The following is a 26000-nucleotide window of genomic DNA, read 5'->3' as shown; positions in this document are numbered from 1 at the left end:
GCCAAAAACCCAAATCCGCAGCTGAGTTAATTTTTTCTATGTAAGCAAACATTTTCTGAGTTTTTTTCTGAGTATTCTGAGTATTTTCTGAGTAGATCTGTTGTATAAATTATAGACCTTAGAATTGCTGTCATGTCCCATATTAGAAGCTTAAGTAGCCAAGGACATATATCTCCTGCCTTGAAAATTAGGCCTTTTGTGCTAGTGCTGACATTTGTGATTCTACTCACATCCAGTAAACAACAGAGCATATAGGCAAGCTCCTCTTATTTTCTTCCTTGAAGTGGTGAATATTGGGCACAAAAAACCCCACAATGCAGCTAATTTCTAGGAGACTTGAGTGAGAACTAGGCATCTTGAATCTAAACACTGTCTTAGAGAGTCTTAGAGTGACCAACCTGTATGTAGTTGGGCTCCCTGAACTCTTGTACTGACTTCAGTCAGTTCTGGGAATTAGCCAATTCTGTCTTTGATGGCTTATTCATTCAAAACTTTTAAAAGTTGTTCTGATTTAAGGAGCTTGGCAGTTCACCCATGTTGGCTCATTTATTATTGTGCTTAATATTGGAAAATCAGACACTTCAACTATTCACATTATTTCTTCTGATTTTGTATATATGTCACATAACTTCCCTTTAGCTTATTTTTAGCAGTCTTGACCTTAACATTCTTCACAGTGATAAATGCCTGAGTAGCAATTTGATTTTTCTTTGGTCTTAAGTGTTTTCCTGTCACTTATATTCTCTTTTCAGTCTGATTTCTGCAGTTACTAAATTGTGGTCTTCCTGCAGTAATAAATACTGGAAACATTAAGTAAGACGAATATAACCATATACAAGAAGACTACACAGACTGAGCCAGATTTAACAAAAAGAACTTAATGAATTATATGGGGGTTTACTGAATTTTACTGGCAAAAGCAGGTTAACTTCTTAGTTTCCTTTATGGCTGATGGTCAACAGCATACTGTGTGCGCCACCAAATCATTCTATCTGCTGTTATTCATTCAGAGAATACAGAAATAACAAGCCTTTATTGCTCCAGTTCCTCACAGCAGATTCAATACTTAGAGTCTTGGATCACTATTATGCATACACCAAACACTGTGCTTGGGCTGAGTACCAAGATGTAGACACTAAACCAGTTCTCATTTTATATAACTTTCAGTTTTATTCTATGGAGTTATGCCAATTATATGCCAGTACAGAATGTGGTCCAGAAAATTTGATCCAGATTTTGGACCTGCTCCAAAATATATGGCAGAGTAAAAATAACAATATTAGTCAAAATACTAGCATTAGATTGAAGAAATAATTTATGATCTTCACTCATCGCACCTGATCATGACTTTTTGACACCTTTCATTCCAAATTCTGTATCTATCAACCCCGCTTTTTTCAGTTCACCTTCTGTCTTAGCCTTTAAACTGGAATTTAGGACAAACACTACAAATTACCAGGAAGCTGCATGTTTTGGAAGAGATACTGGCAGCTGCAGTCCTGCAGACAACCCTGCTCCAAACATGGCAAAAATGCTGTGGGTCCAGCTGAAACCCAAAGCCAGACACCAGATGTAAAGCACCAAAAGCCAACCTGGTGACAGAATAAAACACACTAGCTTCACATCCTAGATCCCAGGTCTTTCTGACACTGAATGCTAATCAAGAAAAATTAACTTTCCACTTTTCATCTTGAAAAAGATTAATCATAATTTTCTAAACAGAACACTGTAGAAGTGAAGAAAATGTATTTTAAGGAAGGTTGTTCTCTTAGAATGACATTCCCAACATTCATTCTTTAAACTTATATGTATGTATTAACTGTTGGATTCAGCAGCAAGTGTCATCAACTTCTGTGATGAAAATTTAATAAATACAGAAAGTAACTTTTAAGCTGGTTAACCATAGGGGGAAAAAAATCATCAGTTAAATCCATTATACAAACTTATGACTCATGGAAGTCATATGACAAAGGAAGAATTTTAAGTCTATAAAGGCCATTTGTCAGACAAACATGATTACTATGCAAAATATTAATGCCACAATTTGAATAATTTTTAACTCCTTAAAATTATGTTAATATGTTTTGAACGCTCACAAAAATGTCGTCTTTCAATTCTGATAGATATATCTTCTGGATAACCATATAGAAAAAAGTAGTATTAATTAATACTCAAAAATCTTCCCAGTCTGGGTCAAGTAGAGGAAGGACATCAGCTTCTTTAGCCATAAACCTTTACAGGAGTGATGATTACCAAACAACAAATGTAAGTCTTCTACACCCAGTTTGGTGGGTGGCAACCTTTGGCCCAAATTGGAAGCAACACCAACTCATGCCTTTTAAGCTTCAAGCACCACAACCCTACCTTCTCTACTGACAAGCACTAAAACTGGCATATTCTGGTTGGAGAAAATGACCCAGATACAGAGATACCAGAATTATCACTTAGGCCTTGATACAAGAAATCTGAAATCTGTAACTGATTTTATAAGCTGTGCTATAATCAGCACAAAGCTATTTGCTCTCCTTAAATATTGTAGGGTTCAGTTCCCAAACATAATGAACAGCTAGAACTTTTGATAAGACAATTTGTAGAAATGTAAGAACAAAACAACAGATAGAAAAGGAGCAAAACATTTTTGTGTTAGTTTTGTATACTGGTTAAGCACAACCCTGAACTTCCATTACCTGTGTAATGAATTTCTTTGTATGATTTTCTACCAAGAACTGTCATCTGCTCCTATCCAGTAGTTTCTTATGATTATTTAAAAACTTATTACTTTAATTCTATCTTACTGCTGTATGTATTCTCTTTAATCAGGTGTGAAGAATCTTAGACAAAAACAGTATAGTCTGGAAAAAGAAAAATATTGGAAATAGCTTTTATCCTAACTGAATTTTAGAGAAACAAATACCAGTATATGAGCACCAAATTAGTAATCTGCACTTCTAGTAGTATCTGAGACTTCAACATGAAAAGAAACTGAATTGCTTGTATGAATGTTCTTTCCCTTCTCAGTCAGTTCATTAAGAGTTGGCTGGAGTCCCATTTCAGATTCAAGTAGGACAAAATTTCACTGACTTTGTGTGTGCTTGCATTTAAGGCAAGATATTTCTATTCAGGAAGATGTTTTTCTCTATGCCATGTTTTTTTCTTTTTCTTTTTACTTGAAATGCTAGATTATGTTTTTTAGTAACTAAGGAGTTATGATTTCCATATCATTTTTCCTCAATGGGATGTCATTTCAAGATATACCTGATTTTAATATCATTAGCACTGCTTTTACTTATATGTGACTCCTGAAAACAGAGCAAGACTGTGACTGACTCTTGTCACTTCTTCCTTGGAGCACATCTGATCTCTGAGGCTCATTAGTGAATCTTGCTGGAAGCTGTCAATGGCAGAATGGGAGACAGGTTACCTACTTGGATGTCTAGAATAAATTTAGTGACATAAACCATAGTAATTTTTATCAGGAAATACAGATGTGTTGTGAAACAGACAATGTAACAGTTTTAAGGCCTGATCTAAATACTACATTAGATGTGAATTCTGGAAGGGAAGGGAGATGGGAATAGAGACATTTACATTTATTACAAACAAAGCACAATGCTATAAATGAGCTTGTCTTATACATATAGTCTGTTTGGGTCAGAAAATCCAAAAAGGAGCTTCTGGAATCAACTTTCTGAACTGAAATTTCTCAAAGTATTTTTTGTAACATATATAAACTTGCTGTGCTTGAAAGCAACCTATACTAATCCTAGAAGGTACAAATTTATATCCTGCAAAGCAACTCAGTACCTATAGCACATCAGCATTACCAGCATCTCAGTACCTATAACATACCAGCAGTTTCCAGTTTTATGGAAAGGCCCAGGGCTGGAATAAATTATGAAAACAGGGCAAACAAAGCGACACCTACAGAGATCTGCACAGTTGTAGGGTGCTACCAGGGCACATGTCTAACAGGCAGGAAAGATTAACAATCTGATTGTGTCACATATTCTCAGAATAACCTGTAAACTGTTCTCTACTGCAGGATTGCTCAGTATCACTGTCTTGAGCTCAGTAACACTTAATGACGTATTTTGCTGCTGGGCATGTGTCTCGTGTATGTCAGGCATACGTGACTGAAAAGTATTTTCTATTGAGAATTAATCCTTCTGTCTTACCTCAAAGTCTAAATAAATGAACATCCAACATAAGAATTCACTTGGGGAAAAAAACACATAGTTGGTATACTATCTGAAGGTTATCACACACCTCTGATGAGCTTTTTATTCTGGAATTTTCTTTGTATTTCTGTTACACCCCCCCCCCCCCCCCCCAGTAGCTCCTTCACTCTCGCTTCCTGTTTACACAGCCAGACACATTCCAACTAATTCCCATGAGTGCAAGATCCATATTAGGTATCCAGAAGAAATTCTCAATAAGACTTTAATTCCTTCAGTCTCTAAAAATATGAACTTTTCAAATTTCTAGCTCCACTGGCATTAACTTCCAATTTAAGAATCTTCTTTCATACGCTCCTGTGAGGAACAGGAGTTAGTTACTTTCACAAGCCTGAATGCCTTAGTTAATGACAAGGATCAGTTTTAATAGCAAAAACAGCATTCACAAGGCACTTCTGCATATTCTACTGTGCATCATATTTTGCATCTTCTTTTCCTCTCTCTAACGATTAATTGATGAGGTTTCAATAAAACAGATCTTTTATGACAAATAGCTATAATTCACATTTTTAGTTAGAATTATTTACTACTGTAGTTCTAATTACATTGAATCATAGCAAATGTCCAAGATTCTGGACTCCTATCAGCTTCTCAAGTGAAGGAGAAACCTGGGATCAAAAATTATGTTAGATACTCTGAAAGCAATAAACAACATCTGTGCTGCTCACCAGCTTAGCCCAGCCTCAACATCAATTTCCCTTTAAGAACTCATTTAAAATGGGGCTCTAGCTAGAAAATAAGCTTTCTTGCACTGGTGTCTCTATTCCACAGGTCCACTAAAAAAATTCACACTTTCCATATCCTGAACTTTTTATTTTGCACAATTTATTTTAATTAATGCACAATAATTCAGATTACTACAGCCTAGTGTAATATTTGGGAATATAATTAGAGGCACCATATTACTGTGTTAATAGGCACTGAAGAGGGTCTCTACTTCCAAAATTCATACAGTTTGTTGATGAGAAATAACAGATGCAAATGAAGAACTGATAGAAGGATAAAAGAATGGGTACTGGCCTGTTACCACACACTTCCTCTGACATTCTTCCAGCGTTAGAAAGTTGTTCTCATTCCCGTGGCATCCACCATATTCAAATATTTCACACTCACGGCTTTGAATATTGAAATAATAGCGCATGTGGATTGCTTTACATGGACCTTCATCTGCTTTCATGGCACAGACTGAATGCCCCACTTTCAGTGGTGGCAAAGCAGCACCTGTAATATAGAGAAGGAGAATATCTGTTATTAAGCTATTTAGCTTCACTACACAGTGTAACTTCAAAATGAGATTGCTCGTGTCTTCTGCTAGAGAGGCACTGCATAACATCTGCCTGTAACACTCTGAAAACATAACCATAGACGTAAAAAGAAAATCATCATCTGCATTGGAACACAAAATCCATTCAATCAAACCAAATGTGTGGTTTCAATTTTCAATCAAAATAGCTCACATTAAAAATTTCAACTCCTCATCATAAACCTCTAAATAGCTATGGATAGTGGCTTAGTCACAGGAGCTACTGAGAAATTCTGAACAACAAACACATCGAGAAAATCCTAGTAGCTCCTAAAACCACAATGACTATTCCTGCATGAAAAAAAGCAGAAAGAGGGTTCTTTGTGCTCAGGTCCATGCATTTCTAATAGTGAACATAGCTCATGAAAACATCTCGTAGTGAACAGTGCAGGAAGAACTAAGCAAGGCAGCCCTGCAGAGGGCACCATTCCCCTATCAGATTACACTTTACTGGTACAATCATAAGGTCATCATATTGTCTTATTTTATTTGATGTCACTGTTCTTACATTAGAGCTTTCAAGAGCTAAGTACCCAACTAGAAAGTTAAGGCAAAAAGAAACTGTATCTTTTCAAACCGTGTCATTTCTATGTATTCCAATATACATTACTAGGTCAGGGAATGTTTTCTAGAAACTATCAGATGTGTACCGTGAAGAACAACACTAGCATACTTTTATACTGTCGACATCTATAAGGAAATTCTGACTGATGATGCAGTTTGTGATACTGTTCCCTTATCAATATATGGTTGAATATATTTTCCTGGTTTGCTTTTTCAAGGAACTATTTCACCCTAGAGGATTTTGAAAGACTTACAGGGCTTGTGTGCTTGCAATAGCAGCCAAAAGAACAGACCTGAAATTTTCTATTCATTCATTCTCCCAGAGCTTACCAGAGCAATGATGTCTCTTAACATGTATATGAAAAGTATCTATCCATGCTCTTTGCAGTCATCCAGCAAACAGGATTTAAAAAAAAAAAATGAATGAGAAGAGTTTACATGATCTGTTTACACAGCTTCCTACTAGTAACTAGATTAAGTTTCCAGTTTTAATTACAAGAATCCACAAAAATCAGGCTTTATGACATGGAAAAAAGAAAATCTGTATAGCTACTACCTACCTGCTCAGTGGATACCTAATTTTAACATATAAAATTGCCCTTATTATATTATTTTTAAATTAAATGCACAGCTGATATAATCCTCATAAATACTGAGGTCAATGGAAGTTTACCAATTTTATTCCATTTTAGCCACTTATAACTATTAAACCTACAGGAAAGAAACAATTTTCAGCACTAAAATAGTTTATCTCATAGCATTTAAATCCTTAAAAAATTAACAAACTTTATTACACAATCACCATCAACACAAAAATTGTGGCACACAATTAGGTCTTCCAAAAATGGACAATGTGATGTTAAAATACAGATTAGGATGGCTAATTCCAAAATTCTCGTTCAATATTCAGTCTCTAAAACAGATTTCTGAATTTTGTTTCTTGCCAGTTTCCTTATCTGAGTCTTTCTGAGTCCATGAAGAATTAGGATTTAGAAGTCAGAAGAAATTGCAAGTTGGACCTCAAAGGTCTAAATTTCTCCAACAGATTTGGGAATCCTTTGGAAGGGATTTAAAAAGGCTCAACTTGAAAATTTGAGAGGATACTGCATCACAAAATGAAATTTTGGAATTCCCCCACCCAGTAATAGGGGAAAAAATGCCTTCAAAACATTAAAGTTCTCAGTAACTTTTGGAAGAACTCCTGAAACGGTAAAATTAAACATTCAGAGTTCCATAGAAACTGATCCTACTCAGATGCAGTTAGGGTGAGCGCTGGCAGCTAGTTTATAAAACATGTTATTTTCTTGGCAGACAAGAAATGAGATCTACTTGACCTGTGTCAGTGACCCAGTTCAGTCTACAAGAGTTTGTGAAAACTTACTAGGTTTCCTAACTACTGGAATTTCAGACATAAGGTTATGTCAGCTTGTTTTTTGCTTGCTACATTATGCCACATGAATGTTGTGGGCTATGAAAACAGAAATAGTGTGCAAGCGTAGTTGCAAAACTACACAAGGATGATGAGCAAATGGCTCAGTAGAGTTTATCTTGGGAACTTTCTGGTCTCAACTCCTTGCTTATTTCCCATCAAACCCACAGAACATTGTTTTGCTTACCTCCTAAGGCCTTTCCTCTGCAGTCACAGCGACACTGTTACCAGTCAGATGTACTGACATCTGCTGCAAACAGACTATCTGTGTCACGCTTTTTGGCAATCAGACATTTATTTTCTTAGGAGTGCTAGAAAGTTACCATTCTTTGACTAAAATCTGTACCCTGTGAAACCCCCAGGGGCCAAACCCTCCAACTATGAACAATAACCAAGTGACTCGAAAAAAGAAGTCTCAAAGGGATTCATGGGAACTGAATCATTCTTGTGTCTGGGAACAGTGAAAGAACTCTTCCCCATTATTTTACACCTGGGAACACTTAACCCACACAGCTGATATAAAATTAGCTCTCCTTCTCAGGTTAGAGCAGTAGATGAGAAGGCAAGCACGTTTGGCCCGTAGGTCTGCATGCATACAAATCTGCCTGTACTCATGTTGCACATGGAATATACCCTGAGAAAACCAACTCTCTAGTATAGGACCTTCTCCTCTGCTCTTGAACAGTAGAAGAGATTGTTCCTACTACATTTTGGGTCCCGTGAAAAGAACACAGGCTATAACATTTAGAGACAGTATCTGTCAGGAAGGTCAGTGAATATTCTTCAATAGAAACGTGGAAAGGAAGTTGGAACAAACTTTCATGGAGTTTCTTATTCAAGTTTTGGCATATTTCTATGGGATAAATACCTTGAGACCTTTTCTGACAGCTGTCCAAATTGTTCTTAAAAAAACTCCAGTGAAGTAAATTTCCCAGCAGTCAGTCAGTTCCTAGCAACCTGAAGCAGTCAGTTCCAGGATTTCACTGCCCTTCTTGCAAGACAAGCCTTTTTTATAATATACAGCCTAAATATTCTTTATTACATATTATTCATTTTGTACTTCCTTCAGTGCACTGACAGAATAATTTAAAACCATATATATAGCAAATTTGTTTTGATTTTCTAATCTAACGTTCGTGTCTTGCAATTCAACACTGATGCAGGACAGAAAGTGGCTTCCTGCACTCTCAACCTTTACTTTGGGGTCTGCAGGTTCAGCTCCTTCCTAGGCTGCTTGAAGCCTTTGTAGTGCAGTAGTCCCCTAGCACTTACTGCATCTTTTCAGTAGGCCACTTCTGCTCTACTTTCTTTCTGATAGCTTTAGTCTCTTTTTAATTATTTCTATACTAAATAAACTCCTTTCTTCCAATCTTTTTATTATCCTTGCTTTCTAACCCTTTTTCAACTCTCATTTGGATCTCTTCATATTGATCTGAATTACTGTAAAGGTATGCTGCTCAGAGCTGAACAGAATCCTTTACCTGAGGCATTACTGGTGCCAAATAGAATGGAATAATTATCCTCTTTTATTTTATCCTTTTTTTTTTTTTTTTTTGCTTAATACAACACAGAACTACTTGCCTTTTTTTACAATATTGCATTATTTTTGCAATGCTCTGCAACTTCCTTTTACTTCCTAGCAACTATAACCCTGTTATACTGGTGCTTCAACAGTTATTTTCTACCTCATATTTATAAATGCATCAGTTCTCCTTCTTATGTATAGCATGTTGCATTTGTCATTTTAAAAAGCAAATGAGTTTAATCTTCCACATTGGACCTGACCAAGTTGGATATTTATTACTCATTGAATTTAGGCATCTGGTCCAAAGAAATTTAGTCTACAGAATTACAGGACTGTACTACCCTAGACCAATAACACTGAGTTTGTTTTGACAGAAATACATCAAGTAATGGTTAGAGCTGATGCTCCCTGTCACACAAAAGTTATTATTCACCATACTAAAACCAAAATAAAGCAAAGCAAAACCTCCTCTCCTCCCTCTCCTCAAGCTCTTCAACTTTTTAATATAATGACTCCGTTACATCAGCTACATATGTTTTCATAACAGAAGGCGCTAATTGTCCGCTGCTCTGGCTTAACAATCTTTCCACTCCATAGTCTGTGGTAAGTCCGAAGTAATGCTGATGAAATGGCTCACAATGAGCATGAGTTTAGTGCAGGTATTTTATGTCACTACTTTCTTCCTCCATTCCTTCTGTTTTCCTACTTTTGGCAGCTGTCAGAAACAGGATACTAGCCAAGACTGTTTCTACACAGCACAGACATTCTCACATTTGCTGTCATTTACATGGCAACTTCCGCAACTCAAGACACTGTATTTAACACATGAAGAGCCACTATTAACTAACACACAGAAATTTCATTGAGACTTCTAATAATCTCCAGTTAGTCACGCTGTAGCCCTGAGCACTTGGACCTTACATGATCAGTGCACAGCACTGTTACCGCTTTACCAGTAAGCAGTCTACTATTACAAAACCAGTAGTGAATAATGTGTCTAATCCTCTTACGCTAATACAAGTAAAACCAATACTTTTTTCCCCAGGCTGTAAGCATAATAATGACTTTCAAACTTTTAGGAATAATCTGCAGCGCTGGTTGTTAAAAATACATCCTTTTAATTAGAAAGTGAACTAGTTTCTGTATTATAGCTACAGCACAATAAATATGAAAGACAACAGTATTATTGTAGAGCTGCTTTTCAGAACAGAACTATATAAATTAAATGGGAAGAAGTAAAACTGTAATATTTCTGACTTTTTGTATAAAATACTTTCTGGTTTTGTTAGCTTAGGTTATGGATTCTCAACCTTATAAGAGTTTCTGTGGTTATCCTCAATTATAAAGATATGCTGTCATTTTTGCAGGCTTTGTTGTAAGTGTCTCTCTTTGATAAGTGATATCAATACTGAGCACCTTGTCACTAATGAATAGCTGTTTCTTCTCTCTCCGTCTTTGTCAGTTTGACAGCTTCCCACCCACACGCTGTTCAGTGCTCTTCCTACCCATGTGTTTCCTACCCTTTCTTTAAGCAGTCACATTTATTCTTGATAAATTTTCACAGTCAAGTAAGAAGCATATTGAACTTGTGAGTCATTTTCTTCAGGCTTTGGAACATCAACTAAAGTGCTCCCAACCACATATGGTATTATTGAGCAATATACAAACTAGTGATTTTACATCTTTTATTTTTGTTATTAACCTTACTTATTGGTGGAAAGAATTACAGGTTTTGCCAGAAGAGAACAAATTGAGAATCCTTTTTTATTCCACTGGACTTGACTTGCAACCTTAATTATTGCTGTAATTTAAATACTAATAGACAAAAAAACCCTCAAATTCACAAAGCATTTGTACCCAATGTGATCAAAAAGTATGATATTATAAATAATGGATGCATACAACCTATTTTATCCTTTAATATGTGAAACTAATTCAATTCTATGTTGAAGTATGTCAATATTTTATAACCATCTAACTCAGAAAATAAATGCTATTAGTGAAATCACAGCCTACAGAATTTCTACTGTTACTCACTGTAATTCAACAGAGATCAGAATTTCACTCTTAAGAAACCACAAATATGATTTTAATTACCAACTACCTAATCGTTTTATAGAAAAAGAGTACTGCAACAATAATTTTTTTGTAAACACTCCAAGCAAGTCTTCAGTTGTCACAAAAACAGAGTCCTAGTTTAATTTCTAAGCATCACTTTTGATTGTTTTTTACTTTGGCATACAAGCCCAAAAGTTCAGAACTGTTCCTCATCCTAAATCAGTTACTGGTTGCATAATCTTAAATAAATGGTTGTAAAATAACCAGAGATAAAATAATGCCGATTAATTTCCTTAGGATTATCTTCTTATTGTCTTTTACAAACAAAGTAACTAGAGGAAAAATATGAATCCAGTAGATTCCTTGTTCTGGTGGTGAAGTGTTATTTTAACAAGCAATACAATTTGGTCTTCATGAACTTCAAGCAGACTAAGGATTTTTATAAAACTATTAGTTGCAGGGCAGAGTGAAGATAAACATGACTTTGCCCTCAAACAAGAAGGGCATTTATATACTTCAGAGAGAAGTACCTAAATTAAATATGTAATTTCATTGAAATATTAAAGAGAAACAAATTTATTCTGTATGAAGCAGTCTCGACTACATAACTATGTTCAGCATACACTTAATGTGGAACAGTGTGCATCTTAAATTGTAGTGATTAATTGTGACAGTCCTAGAGCACTAGTTTCATTTGTAGTATAGCCATGATTATGCAGAATTAATATTTTTGTCTCAAGGAACAGTGATGCAAAAGTCTGATATAAAGAAATAATCTGGATGAAAAATCAGACAAAACATAGACAGATCAAGTAGAGCGCCAACATCAATAAAAGTTTTCTCTTAGCTGCATTCCCAGCTAGGCTTCAAAATCAGACTTTTCAAATGGGAAAAGTATCCACTGCGTAGTTCTCTGTAGCTTAAGACAGACATCACAATTTTAAATAATTGTCTCAGAGGAGAGAATAATATTTTAGTACAGCACAAAAAGTGTACTTTTCCCTTATCTGTTGCCTCAGAATTTTCTGGGAGGAAATTAAAAGATCTTTCACAACAATATCCAGTATAGAAGTTTGATCCACCTCACTTAATTTCAGTGAAGTTAAAGTAAGCAATGATCTTACAATGGTAAGAATCCTAGAACCTCCCCAGTTCTAACAGTCACGCTTCTGACATTATTTTTATTAATGAGATTAAAAATCTCTAACTGATGAAGTTTTACTTATCCAGCACTCTCAAGTCACTTAGGGCTATACAAAGAGCTTCTTCAAGGCCCAGAAAAACAACTAGGGTAGTAGTTGCATCATCGTTAGACCAAACTTTGTAAATTAAATGTGACTCGAGCTGTGCACAGGAGAGTTAACATGAGTCTACAATGTTATTAATCATGTTTCTGCTCCATTTGCATGGGGAGATAAAACCTGAGTTTACCAGCTGCATGTTCTTTTTGCAAACATTGAACTTTTACAGAGGTCGTAAAGAGCTTTAAGGGAATAATCTTGATATCTAACATAATGTTTGGTTACGATTATAAGGTCCAAAAATCATGGGAAACAAAAGCCATTAGAGAAGACAAAATTCTAAGCATTGCCCTGTTAGTTAGGAACCAGTGTTTAGTAACCTTGTAGCTTAGTTCCAGTTTCAGAAGTTTCCCAGAAAAAACGCAACTACAGAATTGCATCTACAGTGCATTTTAACATAGCAGCTGTTGTTTGAGATAGTTTTGTGTCATTTTGTAACCTCTTACCCAGAACATCCTCTTCGCCATCATCTAAGTCAGGAGTTGCATGCCCAGTGATACAGACGAAGAGCAAGATAAAGGTTAAAGGTAAGGAACATCCCTTCTTTCTTCCTTTCATCTTTCCTGTATAACATATAAATGACAATATACACTTTAATCAAATTCTTTGAATGCTCTTCAAAAGTCATTAGCAGGTAGCTCATAGTCACACGTAGGTAGCTATACAAACTAGAAGCTTTGGAAATAATGTGAGCTATGTTAATATAATTATATTGTTAGCACAACGAAAAACAAGACAGGATTTATAGTTATGCTCAGCTGATTTCAAGTCTCCTATCCCATCTTCAGTACAAATCAGAGGCATTGCTTTACTTTCAAGCCACAATCGAAATCACCTCCCAGAACACATAAATGATTAAAATTTAACACTTCATACTCTTAATGTCCTGATCAGTTTTACACATTGTATAATTGGCTGGCATGTCCAATCCTTCCAAATAAGTTTCACTCTGTCTGCAGATACTAGATTCATTTCCACAAGCATAGGATTCTATTTTTAACAAATATTTCATCAATTTATAGTTACCAAGTTCCCAGACCTCTGTGTAAGTTGCATTTCACCGGAGTCTGGATTTTTTGCAGCATGGGCTTCGATGCTTTAAGAAGTATTTTGTATCTTGTAGATGCCTTTAATATTAAATACCTCACTGAAGTGCAGAGCTATTATTTTTCGCATAGAACCAGTACAACCATAGTCATTCCACAAAGAAAACTTTTATTCCATGGCAGCCAGCACATTCAAGTTGCCAAAGATGAGGTTATGCATGCACATATGAGATTACCTCTAGAAAAGTTTTGTTTTAGCTTTTTTAGAAATACGTATTTTCCAACTAACTACAAGTTCCGTAAGGGTTTTAATTAGACAACAGGCTCAGTTATCTCCTTTATCTACCAACAGATAGATTCCCAATAGATACCCTCTTTTCTTAAAGTACAATACTAAGCTTTGGCTAAGTTAATTAATATTAATTTAATGGAAATTAAAGATCTAAGGACTAGGACGTTCCTAGCCTTCAGACACTGTTTTGTCTTTAGTGGTTTTGTTAACATGCCTGTGAAGATAATATGTCTGCATCACCTAAAACAGTGAGGGCAGGACAGGCTATGGGAGCAGATGACATGTCACTGTGCTTAGGATACAGCTTTATAGCAGAAAGGCTAAAGACATGATGCTGAAGTAGCAGGTGACATTAATAGAATTCATCTTTAACAGATTAAACTTTTCTCTGTCAATGAAGTTAGAATAAATCATTACTATGGTACATCAGAAAACACTAGCAAGCAATGACGTCTCAAAAAGGGGAAATATGCATTATTTTCCTTAGAAGTTTTAATTTGTAATCATTGGTATAGTTGTGACCCTTCATAAAGGAACTTGCAAATTATCCACAACCTCAGATGCTCATGGATTAATTCCAAGTTTGCTCCTGGGTTCTTCTTTTCCATATTCGAGTTTTTCCAAACATGACAGCAAAACTCTCACTAGTTCAGGAAAACTCTACTTAAATTTGCTTTTGGATGACCCCAAGCTGAGGCCTCAATTCCATCTTCCAGGAATCTACAGAGTATAGATTTAGACTGCAAAATGTAGTAATCCATTTTTACTCAGTCATCAAATAGTTCCAAAACCTTGTTCCCAAGTAGAAGAAAAATACAGGAAACAATCAGCCGGAAATGGAAAACTTCAGTAAGATTCTCTTTTTCGTATGAAAATAGAATTTTTTGTATCATGAGCTACCATATGTAATTGCCACTGTGACATTATGAGGATAAATTAGTGCATTTGTACAGAGAACAAAAATCTACAGTATTTCTGTTTTTCCACTGAACACCTACATTTCCCTCAAAAGAGTACCTTGTCAAAAGTAGGGCTTCTTGATGCTTGGGCAATTTCCTAAGAGGAAAAATTTAGGCTGTATAACTGCCTATCTGCCTTACTGCAAATTCTACTGACCAAACACTATCTCCTTTATCTTCTTGCTAACCTTTCCCTAAGGTCACACATTCCTAGAACATTGTGTCAGGTATGGGTGGAGGTGGGATGAAGGGGGTGAAGGTTTTAGTACTGAAATGCTTAAATCCTTCTGTAGTTTATTTCTTATAATTCCTAAAGGAAGAGTAAAATCTATGATCTAAGTGAAATTTGCACTGTTTTTTCAATTAAAAAACCGAAACCCTCTAGAAAAGTCCAAGTTTTCCAATTGAAAAAGTTCAGCTGCTCAGTAACAAAAACTTAAAGCTGTAAGCCTCTTCTGACATTGATTTTATTTCTTTTTTTTAATATATTCTGTTTATTTTTACTGTATTTATATTGAAAGCACAATTCAAGATACTTCATCTATGATGTTTGGCTCAGTAAAAGATCAAATTGTGTACATTTGTGAAGGAGACTGTCATGAGAAAGATAGAAAATATTTTGAGTTTAAATAAGTCATGTTAAACAGTCTGATTTATTTAGGTCAAATTCTGAAAACCTCTGGGAGGAAATATAGCCCCTTACTCCACAAAGGTCCTAATTTAGGACAGTCAGGAATCAGTCCAGCATTAATATTGGCTTTTCTTTACGTCAAAGTGACATTAATGCAAATTTCATAACTTCCTAAGACATTTCCTTATGAACTGGAACTCTACTGCTCCCAAACTACCTACCTTTTGAACAACACATTTTCATATCTATAATAGACAACATCTGAATTACTTGACAAAGGAGATCAAAGGTCTATGGGTAATAATTGGCACTGATTTATTTACAGGTTTAATTAAATACTGTCATTTGTGAATAATGCTATTAGGTTCCCTCAAGCTGGAATATAGATAGGCAAGGCAGACCACAAGCTATCAAAGAAGTTCCCAATAACAAATCCTTATTACCTGTTCTTATAACTTGGGCCTTTTCTATCCTGCCACCTAAACACAGAAATACAAGAAACCTCTCAAGATCACTTTTTTTTTTGCTACAGATAGACATGTATAAAACTCAGTGCGTTCTCCATGTAGTTTGCAGCCCAGCCTCTGGAGCCAGATCTTTTATGTGTGTGTGTGTATATATATAAATATTTAACTTTTTTGTTTGGTGGTTTTGGGGTTTTTTTTTGTACTTAGCAGTCCCTTCAACACCAATTTCTATAGTTACCAGAATGTTTAGAAGAAAGCATTTCTTCATCATGTTATTTATCTCTAACTAGCTAACTGGAAAAAGCAACATAAAAGCCAGCATTTCCGGTAGTAGCCAAAACAGACAGCTTTAGAAAATGGCATAAAGTGACTTTGTACAAGTGACACTGTACAAGTGACTCATTCACACTGACAGCCCAGGAAATGGAAGTGCACACACATGCACACAAGAAAGGCAAAGGATATAAGTTAACAGAGGAATGAACAGCAGGAGATAGGATGTGCACACTCAGAGGCTGAGTTTAACACAGCCTAAAATTAAAGATAAAAAGGTCTAATTAGATTACAGCACCTCTGATATAAAAGCAGACCTTTTTCAGTTCACTATACTTCAGAAACATTATATTTGCCCTATGATATCTTGTACTACTTACTAGGATACTTGTATGACACAAATTTACTTAAACATACCTGTAGCATTGTCTCCCAGCTGGCAAAGTCAGTGAGCTCCCTTAAAAAGTATTTTATTACATGTGTTATTTTACAGCTGTTTGAAGCATCATGCCTTCTCATTTACTCCAGAGTCAGTATGAAGAATGAAGTAAGTATGATTTCTATTACCTCGGCTCTGATGTAAACTGAACAAAGAATGATGCTACATGCCTTAGCTTTATAAGGCCCAGAGTCAGTGCTGGTCTGTCATTTAAACTGGCTTCTGCCAGAGCAAAACCTTGCAGGGTCGCAGTAACTCCACAAGAAGGAAGGCGGCCCACTGTGGATCCTTAGCACACAAACATCACTGATTTAAAGCACGAGCTATCGAAATCCCGCTCCCACTCCCAACTTCTCTTCTTCCTGTCCCCTACAGTAGCAGCCCTAATAGTCTGTATCAGTCCTGAGACCAGAGAGTCCATCAGATTCCTCCAAGAACTTCAACATCCCTTCTTGTTATAAAAGAGAGTTTTAGTTGGTTACCTGCCTCTCACCATTTAACATAAATGTTGGCTTGCTGCTGCACTATTCCAGTCTCTTAAATTCCCAAGTGAAAACTGGGAAGTGAAGTGAAAATTGGACAGTAAAGTAAAAATTTAGAAAAACAAAGGTCTTCATTAACTTTAATGCTAAAAAGTTTTATGACCTGATGTCACTGTTTCAGATTTTAACTCCTGCGTCGGTTCTGGTTTTATTAAGGTTGTAAATGCTGCTTTACAAACACAACTGATACATTAATTGAAAAAAACACCATGCTGTGTTTTGAAAGTGAAACACAAAAAAAAAAAAAAAAAACAAATTAGTAAGCCTATCACAAGAACACCTTTCTTTTTTCACATAACTATAGACTTTTCTTGCCTTTTCACTTTCCTTTATCAACTTTTTTCACTTGTGCTTTAAAATTGTTTTTCATTTTCCCAGCTTAGCTCCAAGACCTATTTATTCCCTTCTCCTAGTCAGCTGACACCTGGGATCAGGTACTTTTGCCATCCTACCTCCACTCAACTTCTCTTGTGACACAGCTCCAGATCCTAATTTCCGCCACCATTGAGTTCTTCTTACCTAGCTCAGTCAGGGCCTCACATCCATGATACCCATCACGCAAGAGCTGGAAACTGGATATATTCTGGGAGGCAGAGAGATGGCGATAGTATGCCTTGGCAATAGTGGCTTGCAAGTAATTTTTGTAGCTCCCTGGTCATGCAGTGCAGTACACCTGATGCAACAGTCTAAGTGAAACATCGTCTTGAAATTAAGAGTAATTTTTTTAAATAGCTGTACTTTTTGCAGGAACACTGGATTTACCTTCATCAAATCATATAACTACTAGTGATACCTTTATAATGAATGACTGATGATTTTGTTGCTACTTCTACTAGTCACAGGGGAAAAAAAAACTAAAGAAAACACATGGCACAGGATCCAACATTATGAGCTTATCATAAAGGACATATTGAGAACATCATTTAAATTTCAGGTTTTACCTCACAGAAGATGGATTCAAACAGAAATAAGGAAATAAGCCAGTTATTTATTTAAACATGGCAACTGCATCTATCCAACATGACAATCTGAGGTAAATCTCCACTCCACATATACAGCCTAATAGGGAAAGGAAATACTCTTTTGTTCCTAACAAAATATTTTTAAATGTAGACTAAACTAAATCACTAGTTTCCATAATTTCATAAATCTTAAAAAACAAACCACCAAACCTAGCACACTCAAACCTGTACTACTTGGAAAGAAACTACATCTTTGTAACAAAAATATTGGTCATTTAGTCCTACTCCTAAACAGGGAATGCCTTCAGCATCCTAATAATAGCTACTCTCAGAGCACAAAAGCTACTAGCAAAACAGATAAGCAGCGATATTAGTTAGGGTTTTAGGGACACAGTGTATCAGTCCCAACATCAGCATTCTAAAGCCTTTAGCCTGTTTTTTTCCTAGCAACTTGGACTGGAAAAGTATAGAGCATGTTTTCAAATCACAACTGTGCTTATTGATAAATAATCATGTATTTAGAGGTCAGCTAACTTACCACAACCTTCTTTTCTAATGGAGAGAGTAATTTCAGTGATGTATATTCGTTAACAACTCATTTATGTGTAATTTTACATTGTACACGCTACAGAAACACAACTACTTGATTTCGCTGAAGTGAAGCTGTCAATTGCTGAAAATACAACAGGCAGGCACAGGAGGGAACTACCTACCACACTGATGTCTCTCATGACTGATTCTGAGCATACCTGTTAACCTTTGGAACCTCATCATGACATTGATCACATTTTGCACACGTACCAAGGGTCAAAATACAAGTTGCCTTGCCTTGTCAGGTAAGTTTAGCTCACCCTGTCTATCTTTCAGCTGGAGACACCACATACATTTTTACTGCAATAGATGTTTGAGCCTTGGATCATCATGCCGGTTAGAAATGCTGTAATTGCCATCAGTGGGAATACCCCCAGATTCAGACTGCCTCAAGATTATCACCCTGCAATTGCTTAAAACCAACATAACACAGCCATAGAAAAGAAAGGGTTGTATTCCCTTCATCTCCCACCATAGATCATGCTGCTTATTCTGGTGGCAGTGCCAGCTTCCATGGACCTAGAGCATTCATCAGATGAGTCTCAGAGCACAGAGAACTTCAGCCTCATCTTTCTGCACTACCTTTTCTCTGACCTATGAAAGCATAAATCATTGTTCAGAACCTCATTATGTTAGAGACTGTACAAATACAGAGGAAAAAGTCAAGGAGGAAAATGTTTACAGAAAATGCTAATTTCTGTGAAGTTCATAAAAACTGTACCAACTAAGTATTTCCTTCATATAATACTTGTATTTCTGATTTACTTGCTGCAATAGCTATTTTCATTATGATTGTTTTAAAATCAGTTCTTTTGGAACATTCAGTTTTCTGGAGGAAGATTGAACTATCTTGTGCCCAGATCATATCCTGGGTCAGCATGTTCAAAAGCTTAGTTTTGGTTTTTCACTAAGCAGTAAATCAAATTATCCAGCTAATTTCAGAGGTATACTCAGTTGTGAACAGCACACATCAGGGAAGACGGAAACAATACTAAGGATGGAAAATGAACAGCTGTATCAACGGCAACCAGAAATAATTAAGGAAACCAAATAGTTGTAAGAGAAAATTAAAAGGACTAAAAATAAGCCCATTTTGCTGTGAAATAACTATGAGAGGAAAGGAATTATACAATTCTCCGTATGGTTTTGTTTCATTCTTTCCATTGGGGTACTCTGTCCCTACTGCAATGTAAAAAGAGTTTCCTAAAAGAAACACACAGAAGTAGGTAATTTGTCCCTTTTTTTTAAGACAGTTCTCCCTGGTTTCAGTGTGAAGAGGAGCTTTAGATATGAAGACTCACATCAGCTTGTAGTTTTTGGAGAGAAAATATAACTGTTTGCAATGTAGCCCAAACAAAGAGCAACAGAAAGTACTGGAACTAGATTTTGAACAGTTTGCTCTGAAATTGTGGGATATAAGAGTAATGTAGTTCTTGAGGCTCCTAAGCTTTACTGTTGTTTTACTAGTTTTTTACTTTAAAATTTATTTTCTTGTTCCTGTACACATGCTCTGACTGCCTCTGGCAGACATTCTCAGAACATACTGAATGCATACCAACAAAACCACAATAGTTACAAAGCATTTCAAGCAGCTGCTACCTAATTTTAAAATGCAGAAGAGAGTTACTGCCAGAATCACCTTTTTAAAGTAAATGTAGATGCTAGGCAGCTTCCAAGAATGTGCAAGACAGCGTCAATGTCTCTTTTTTCCCAGAGGAGATTTAATATTCATGCTTCCAGAAACAATCCTAATCCCATTGATATACCTGAGAGAGCAATCTCTGTTCTCTGCCCTAAAAGTAATTCAAATCCACGAAGTCAGAAGAATAGCATGAAGGCTATTGGTACCCCTGTACTGGAGAACAGACAATCTGAGTGCTGGTATCTGCTCCTGCTCATGCATTTTACTTGGAAAGGTTATTGGAGAAACATATAAACAGTCCTGGAAGCTAGGTCTGGAATCCAGTAACTCTCCTTCTCTAACTGTGGGTTTGGTCTAGCCAGAGGTGAGATTTCAAATTAACTAAAGGCTCTGGACACATTCTCCGAAAGCCTGGTAGGAAGCTTGTTCTTTTAGACCTTTGTTTTGTCCTAGGCTCACTATATCCTGGACCACTTTCCCCCCCAATCTCTTAACATTTCCTCTCTGACAGAAAATCTGCTTCCTTTTGTATTCTCTCCCTGATTGTCCTTTAGATTTGTCACTGAACCCTAAAATAGATACTAATAATTTAGAAGTTTTTACCGTTAGACTTTCAAAATTAACTCTCTGATGAGATTAAGGATAGATAAATTCAATGCCATTAATTGCTCTATCTGGCTTGAGTCAAGATAATTATGAAACTTTAACTTACAGTTATTCTGCATTTAGAATATTAGATAGATGAGTAACAAATGAGTTTCATTAGCAGTATTAATAAATGCAGCACTCCACTAAAAGGCTAAATGCACTTTAAAGGTCATATAACTACACCGGACAGCTGAAACGCATTAAATCTACAGATTACAAACTATGCAATGCACAACATAAGCATAAACACACAGGTTACTGAAAGTTAGTTTGAAGCACACTTAGAAATTCTCCAGCATTAAAGTTACAAAAATTTCAAGAAATAGATTTATCAAGTAATTGCCCATATAACTACTTTTTAATGAACCCTTTCATGTGAGACACACTGACAGGCGAAAAGGACACAGCAGAATGTGTTTTAATCATCATAACCTCCTCAACATTGCTCTGTGTGCATTACACACAAAGTAAACTTGATTACAATTCTCAAATTCACCTTAAAAAATAAATTTACTGTGGATAGGGATACTTGCTGTCTTCAGAAACAATCACAAACTCTCTCCTAATAGAATTAAATAATGAGCAGAAGATTACAAAGGGAAAAGGCTGACAATTTTTCCCAAGTAAGTGCCTAGCAATTCCTACAGCATGCCTTTGCTGTTCCTATCTATACTGTCAGCTGGACTTCCTGTCTTTGCGTCTGTCCATAAGACATTCAGGAAGGAAGGTTTATATCTTTACATGTTTTCCATGAAGTACTTTGATGACTAATTTATAGAGTACTGAGTCACATTGACCTTCTACATACTGCCTCCATCCAAATTGTTATTGTTCTCCCTACTCCGCTTTTCCCATTGTTATGTTCCTTTTCCTCGTTTAAGTTGTATTTAGGTTTTCTAAAACAGTTATTTACCTTTTAGCAAACTTTTTTTAAAGAATACAGGCTTGTATCACTGTTTTTCATTACATAGTTACTAAAAATGAAGTTTATGTCAATCCTTCCAAGTAAAATATTACCAAAACACCAATAATATTCTGGGGTTTCAGAGTGGGTGGGGGTGGTGTGTTTGTTACATTGGCAGCGCTGTAAGCCTCATTCACAACCCTCCTCATTGTTCTAGGGGCTTTTGTTTCTTGAGAATTTCAATATAGATTGTGAGTACAATTCACTTATAGTAGCCTTAGCTTAATTTGATTTTCCTAAAATGTTCTGTATTTCTCAAAATATTAATTGCCTTAAATGTTACATACTTTAGCAGGATTTGAAATAGCCTGGCAGACCACTTTGCCTGAATCAAGCCTCCCTTGGAGCTACTGTAATGGAGAAATTGTGTTTTTTTAAAAAAAAGAGCTTGTTTTCAAACTCCAGCGATTGTTCAAAATTAACATATTCACCTTTAGGATGGCTTTTTTTCAAGGGACTGTCTTGGAGCTCTAAATACCTTAGTCTGAGATTCTGACAACCAATTAGTTGTATTAGTTGTATTAGGTGTTATTCCTAATCATTAAAGTATATTCACTGTCCTGCTGTTTCAGATTTACAGAGAAAAAGTGTCTCCCTTTTTGCAGCACTCATTGCTGGACTTTAAATCTAAACATCTGACTACTCCATCTACCCATTCTAAAGAAAACATAGCAGTAGATAACTCCTTTCTGACAGCCAAAGAAAAAAAGATATCTCTCATGTAAAACTGAAAGTCTGTTACAAAGTACTTACCAAACTCCTAGCAACAGTTCTTGAAGAAAGAAGGAATTCCTGAATCAGTGCTGAATATGATCCTCCCCTAGTAATTCACGCTGCAGGGGTGTGGTGTAAAGCTTCAACGGCAGGACTGCAACCCGATCTTCCCAGAGCAGGCTCTTCTTGCCTGTGGATTAATCGGCTAGCTGTTCCTGCTTCTTGTAGAGCACATGGGTTCACTCTGGGTAGAAGTCAGACATCTGAAGCAGCGTCAGGGACGCTTCCTGTTTAGTTTTCTGATCTCTCTGCAGTTAGAGCAACCGTTTTCTAAACAGCACTAGCTAAAATGAAATGTGTTTTTTTAAAAATGAGACACAGTCTATATGATATTCTATTCCTTGTATCTTGCAGGCTTTAATACGGTTCATGAGGATGCCACATTCATTGCCTACTCAAGAGATACACATTGTGGCTTAGTGTTGGGTTTTGTCTGTTTGTTTTTAAATAAAGCCATGCTATTCACTCTAGATCCAGGCTCTGTTCATCACAGTATCTGGAGCTGTACTACAAAGGCTATTCTGCCTTCTATTAGAACATACCAACTATTTACAAATCACACTAGTATGTGCTACAAGTAAGTTAAGTGTCATTAAGTGTACCATGGCTGAAGACAGGGATGGGGACTCTAGTCGTAAGACTGAGACCTTGTAGCTTGTAGATGTAGAGACAGACAACCAGCATCTCAGTCCTGGACACATGGGATGAGAATTTCCCAGATAATGAATTAAACAGCAACAAAGACAGAAATAAGAGCTGAAGAACAGTAACTTACACAGTTAGTAGCTGTGACTAATTGCAATTATTTGTGGGCAAAGACAAGCAGGTGGGTTAAGTCACTTTCTTTGGAGAGTTTATTCATCTGCTTGTCACCATGCTGAAACAGATTAGAAGTTTCTCATAGTTAACAGATTAATTCTCTCTAACACAAACTGAAGCACTCCTGGCAGCTTCTTAGGTCTCCTGTCTGTTGTTCCTGACTGTAGGAATGTTTGCAATACTTCAGGGCAAAGTCAGTAGTGAAGTGGAGTCTACTGACTATTAACTGGGTCAATAATCAAATGGATTAACTGCCCTGAAATGGACTGGAAGCAGTCACAAAGTAAAGAGACAGTTTAAATGCTGAGAATGGGGTTCTACCATGCAGTTACTAATTACCAACTCATAGCTCAGATAAAGCAAGGAGCAGTGCAGGTCAGGAGAAGTCAGTTAAATAGAAATGGTTAGTCTGTCATTTGTGTGACACCAAGCCTCTGATAAATGTATTTTGGGGGCCTGTGTATTAAGACTTAGCATCTATCAATGCTATCCATAAATCTCTTTGATGGTCACAAGTAAGACAGCCCAAAACAGAGGTACTAAAATGACACCAAAATTTAAAGAAATCTCAGTCTGTGATTCTATTACAATAGAAATAAAACCAACTAGATTTCAAAAAAAATACTTCATTTTCCTTTTCTTAGGATGCATCTATGTGGGTAAAAAGAGATAGCTTCAAATTGGCTCCACTCCACGAGTCATTTACAGATAAGCTGCTTTATTTTTAGTCATATTGGATGCTGAAAGGTCTGAATTTACCAGTCCATGCAAATATATACTGAATCCAAGTGCCTTACCTGGTCAAAACTTCAAGTGCAAGATCTCACTCAAGTCACTCAGATTTGGGGTGCAAAATAATAAAGTAATTCTGGAAGAATAGTGCACAGATGAAAAAAAAAAAAAGAAAATGCTACAGTTTTAAAACACATTTGTCTTCTTATGGTCAAACAAGTTGAGAATCACATATAAAGAAAAGTACTTTGGGGAACATATAAGAGAATGAAACCCCGTAGCTGGATTAAAAGTTAGATTAAGATAGCTTTAGTAAATGATGAAGCAGGATAAGAGTAAATATACCACCACGTGCATGAAGAACACATATTCAAAAGAAAAATTCAAAGGAAACAGTATTTCATATTAAGATTAATATTTTTGCTTTCTATTCTGTTACTGTCTCTCCAGTTTCCATGTACTGTCCATTTTGTTGTCAGGAGAGCCTCTGGACTCCTTTGCATTATAACTATAACATAAAAGGCTTCAGCTAAAACTGGAATCAGAATTTGAAGATGGGAAAAAAATGTTTTGAACTTTTAGTGGGATCAAAGAATTCCATTCAGCTATGACCTGGCCTAGGCCATCACAGTAACCTCTGGCTCGCCCTGAAACCTGCTGATAGCTTAAGACAGTTGTCAATAGTTAAAGGTCCACAGTGGAAAAAGTCCCTACAACTCTAAAAAACATTTTTTGTTCCTTTTTAGAAGGGGTTCTCAAGATGAGCAAAATTAAATCTGTGAGCTCTAAACCACTGAAAAACACTTTTCTAAGGTCCCATGGGACTTTAGAAACCTCTCAAAAAGTAAAACTTGAGAATCATGAAACTCACCAATCTAGCTTCTCCTTAAGAGATCACCGAACTGGTTATTTTTATTAAGCTTTGTTGCTGTTCTGAAGAACCCAAGAATCCATACTTAGGAATTTTCTAACCTTTGAGTATGTGCCATTATCATTATATTCTCTCTTCATGTTTATTTATAGCATGTGCTATGTGAATCAATTGCCAATACAAAGATTACCATTAGGAAGATCACCATTTTGCATGTCTTGTGAGGTCAACCCACAGAGTCAAGCTCTGGCCAGTTATGCAACAATAGGAACTGTACACATTATTGAATCAGTGTGAGAAAAGACCATTTACAGTACATACATCAGAGGCCAGCTACCAAATTCTGCTTGTTTTTCAAAGATTCCACTGGCAGACAGCAGGGTCATTACAAGCCTAATATTCCAGAACCCTTTACAAGATGCTTTATGCTGTCTTATTTTGAAATTATTTGGGTTTGACAGTCAAAAGAAAATCCAGGGAGCATTCATATGATTCTTATTCTACAGTCAAAATAGCTTTACTCAGGGATTACAACCCCAGAACATCACAGATTGGAGAGGGACACAAAAGGCCCAGTTGGAAGGTCTGAAGTACAGCAGAGAAGACCAGTGCCACTGAATGCATTCCAGATCATTCTTATCACTGAGAACTTCCATAAAGGAATTTGACACAAGCACAGTTTATACTGCATTTCTGTAAAAAAAAAAATAATAACATTTACTTACAACTCCATTTTTCATGGCCTCTATACCTCACTATACCTTATCTCATCAGTAAACAGATATATGTAAGAGCACAACTAAAGTTAACTAAAACAAAGATGTCATTAAAAAAAAAAAAAGCGCCTTGGACAAGGCTCTGCAGAGTTTCAAGCTAAGAATACTGGATTTTAGCCTTCTGGCAGTGCATAGAATTGCTACTGAGAAATTAGGG

At 36.2% G+C, this 26000-nt stretch overlaps 1 protein-coding gene and 1 long non-coding RNA gene across 5 annotated transcripts in view; one reads left to right on the top strand and one right to left on the bottom strand.

Moving 5' to 3' along the window:
• Positions 1-22828, bottom strand: part of TFPI (tissue factor pathway inhibitor) — a 36002-nt gene extending 13174 nt beyond the window's left edge. For 3 of the 4 annotated variants that reach the window (XM_040604081.1, XM_040604083.1, XM_040604084.1), the window contains exons 1-4: positions 22625-22828; positions 17009-17078; positions 12862-12978; positions 5256-5456 (exon numbers count right to left, since the gene is read on the bottom strand). In XM_040604081.1, coding sequence (XP_040460015.1) covers positions 5256-5456; positions 12862-12978; positions 17009-17018 — 328 coding nt within the window. In that variant the 5' untranslated portion in view covers positions 17019-17078; positions 22625-22828. The remainder of the gene's footprint in view (positions 1-5255; positions 5457-12861; positions 12979-17008; positions 17079-22624) is intronic. The other variant, XM_040604082.1, reaches the window with a different exon arrangement.
• Positions 20640-23115, top strand: LOC121092681. The gene is made up of 2 exons (XR_005829358.1): positions 20640-20673; positions 23000-23115. It is a non-coding gene; the product is annotated as an uncharacterized LOC121092681 (long non-coding RNA).
• The last annotated feature ends 2885 nt before the right edge of the window (positions 23116-26000 follow it).

The sequence above is a fragment of the Falco naumanni genome, chromosome 8 (genome assembly GCF_017639655.2).
Source record: "Falco naumanni isolate bFalNau1 chromosome 8, bFalNau1.pat, whole genome shotgun sequence".
Lineage (NCBI taxonomy): Eukaryota > Metazoa > Chordata > Aves > Falconiformes > Falconidae > Falco > Falco naumanni.
This window is presented reverse-complemented; position numbering and strand designations above follow the sequence as displayed.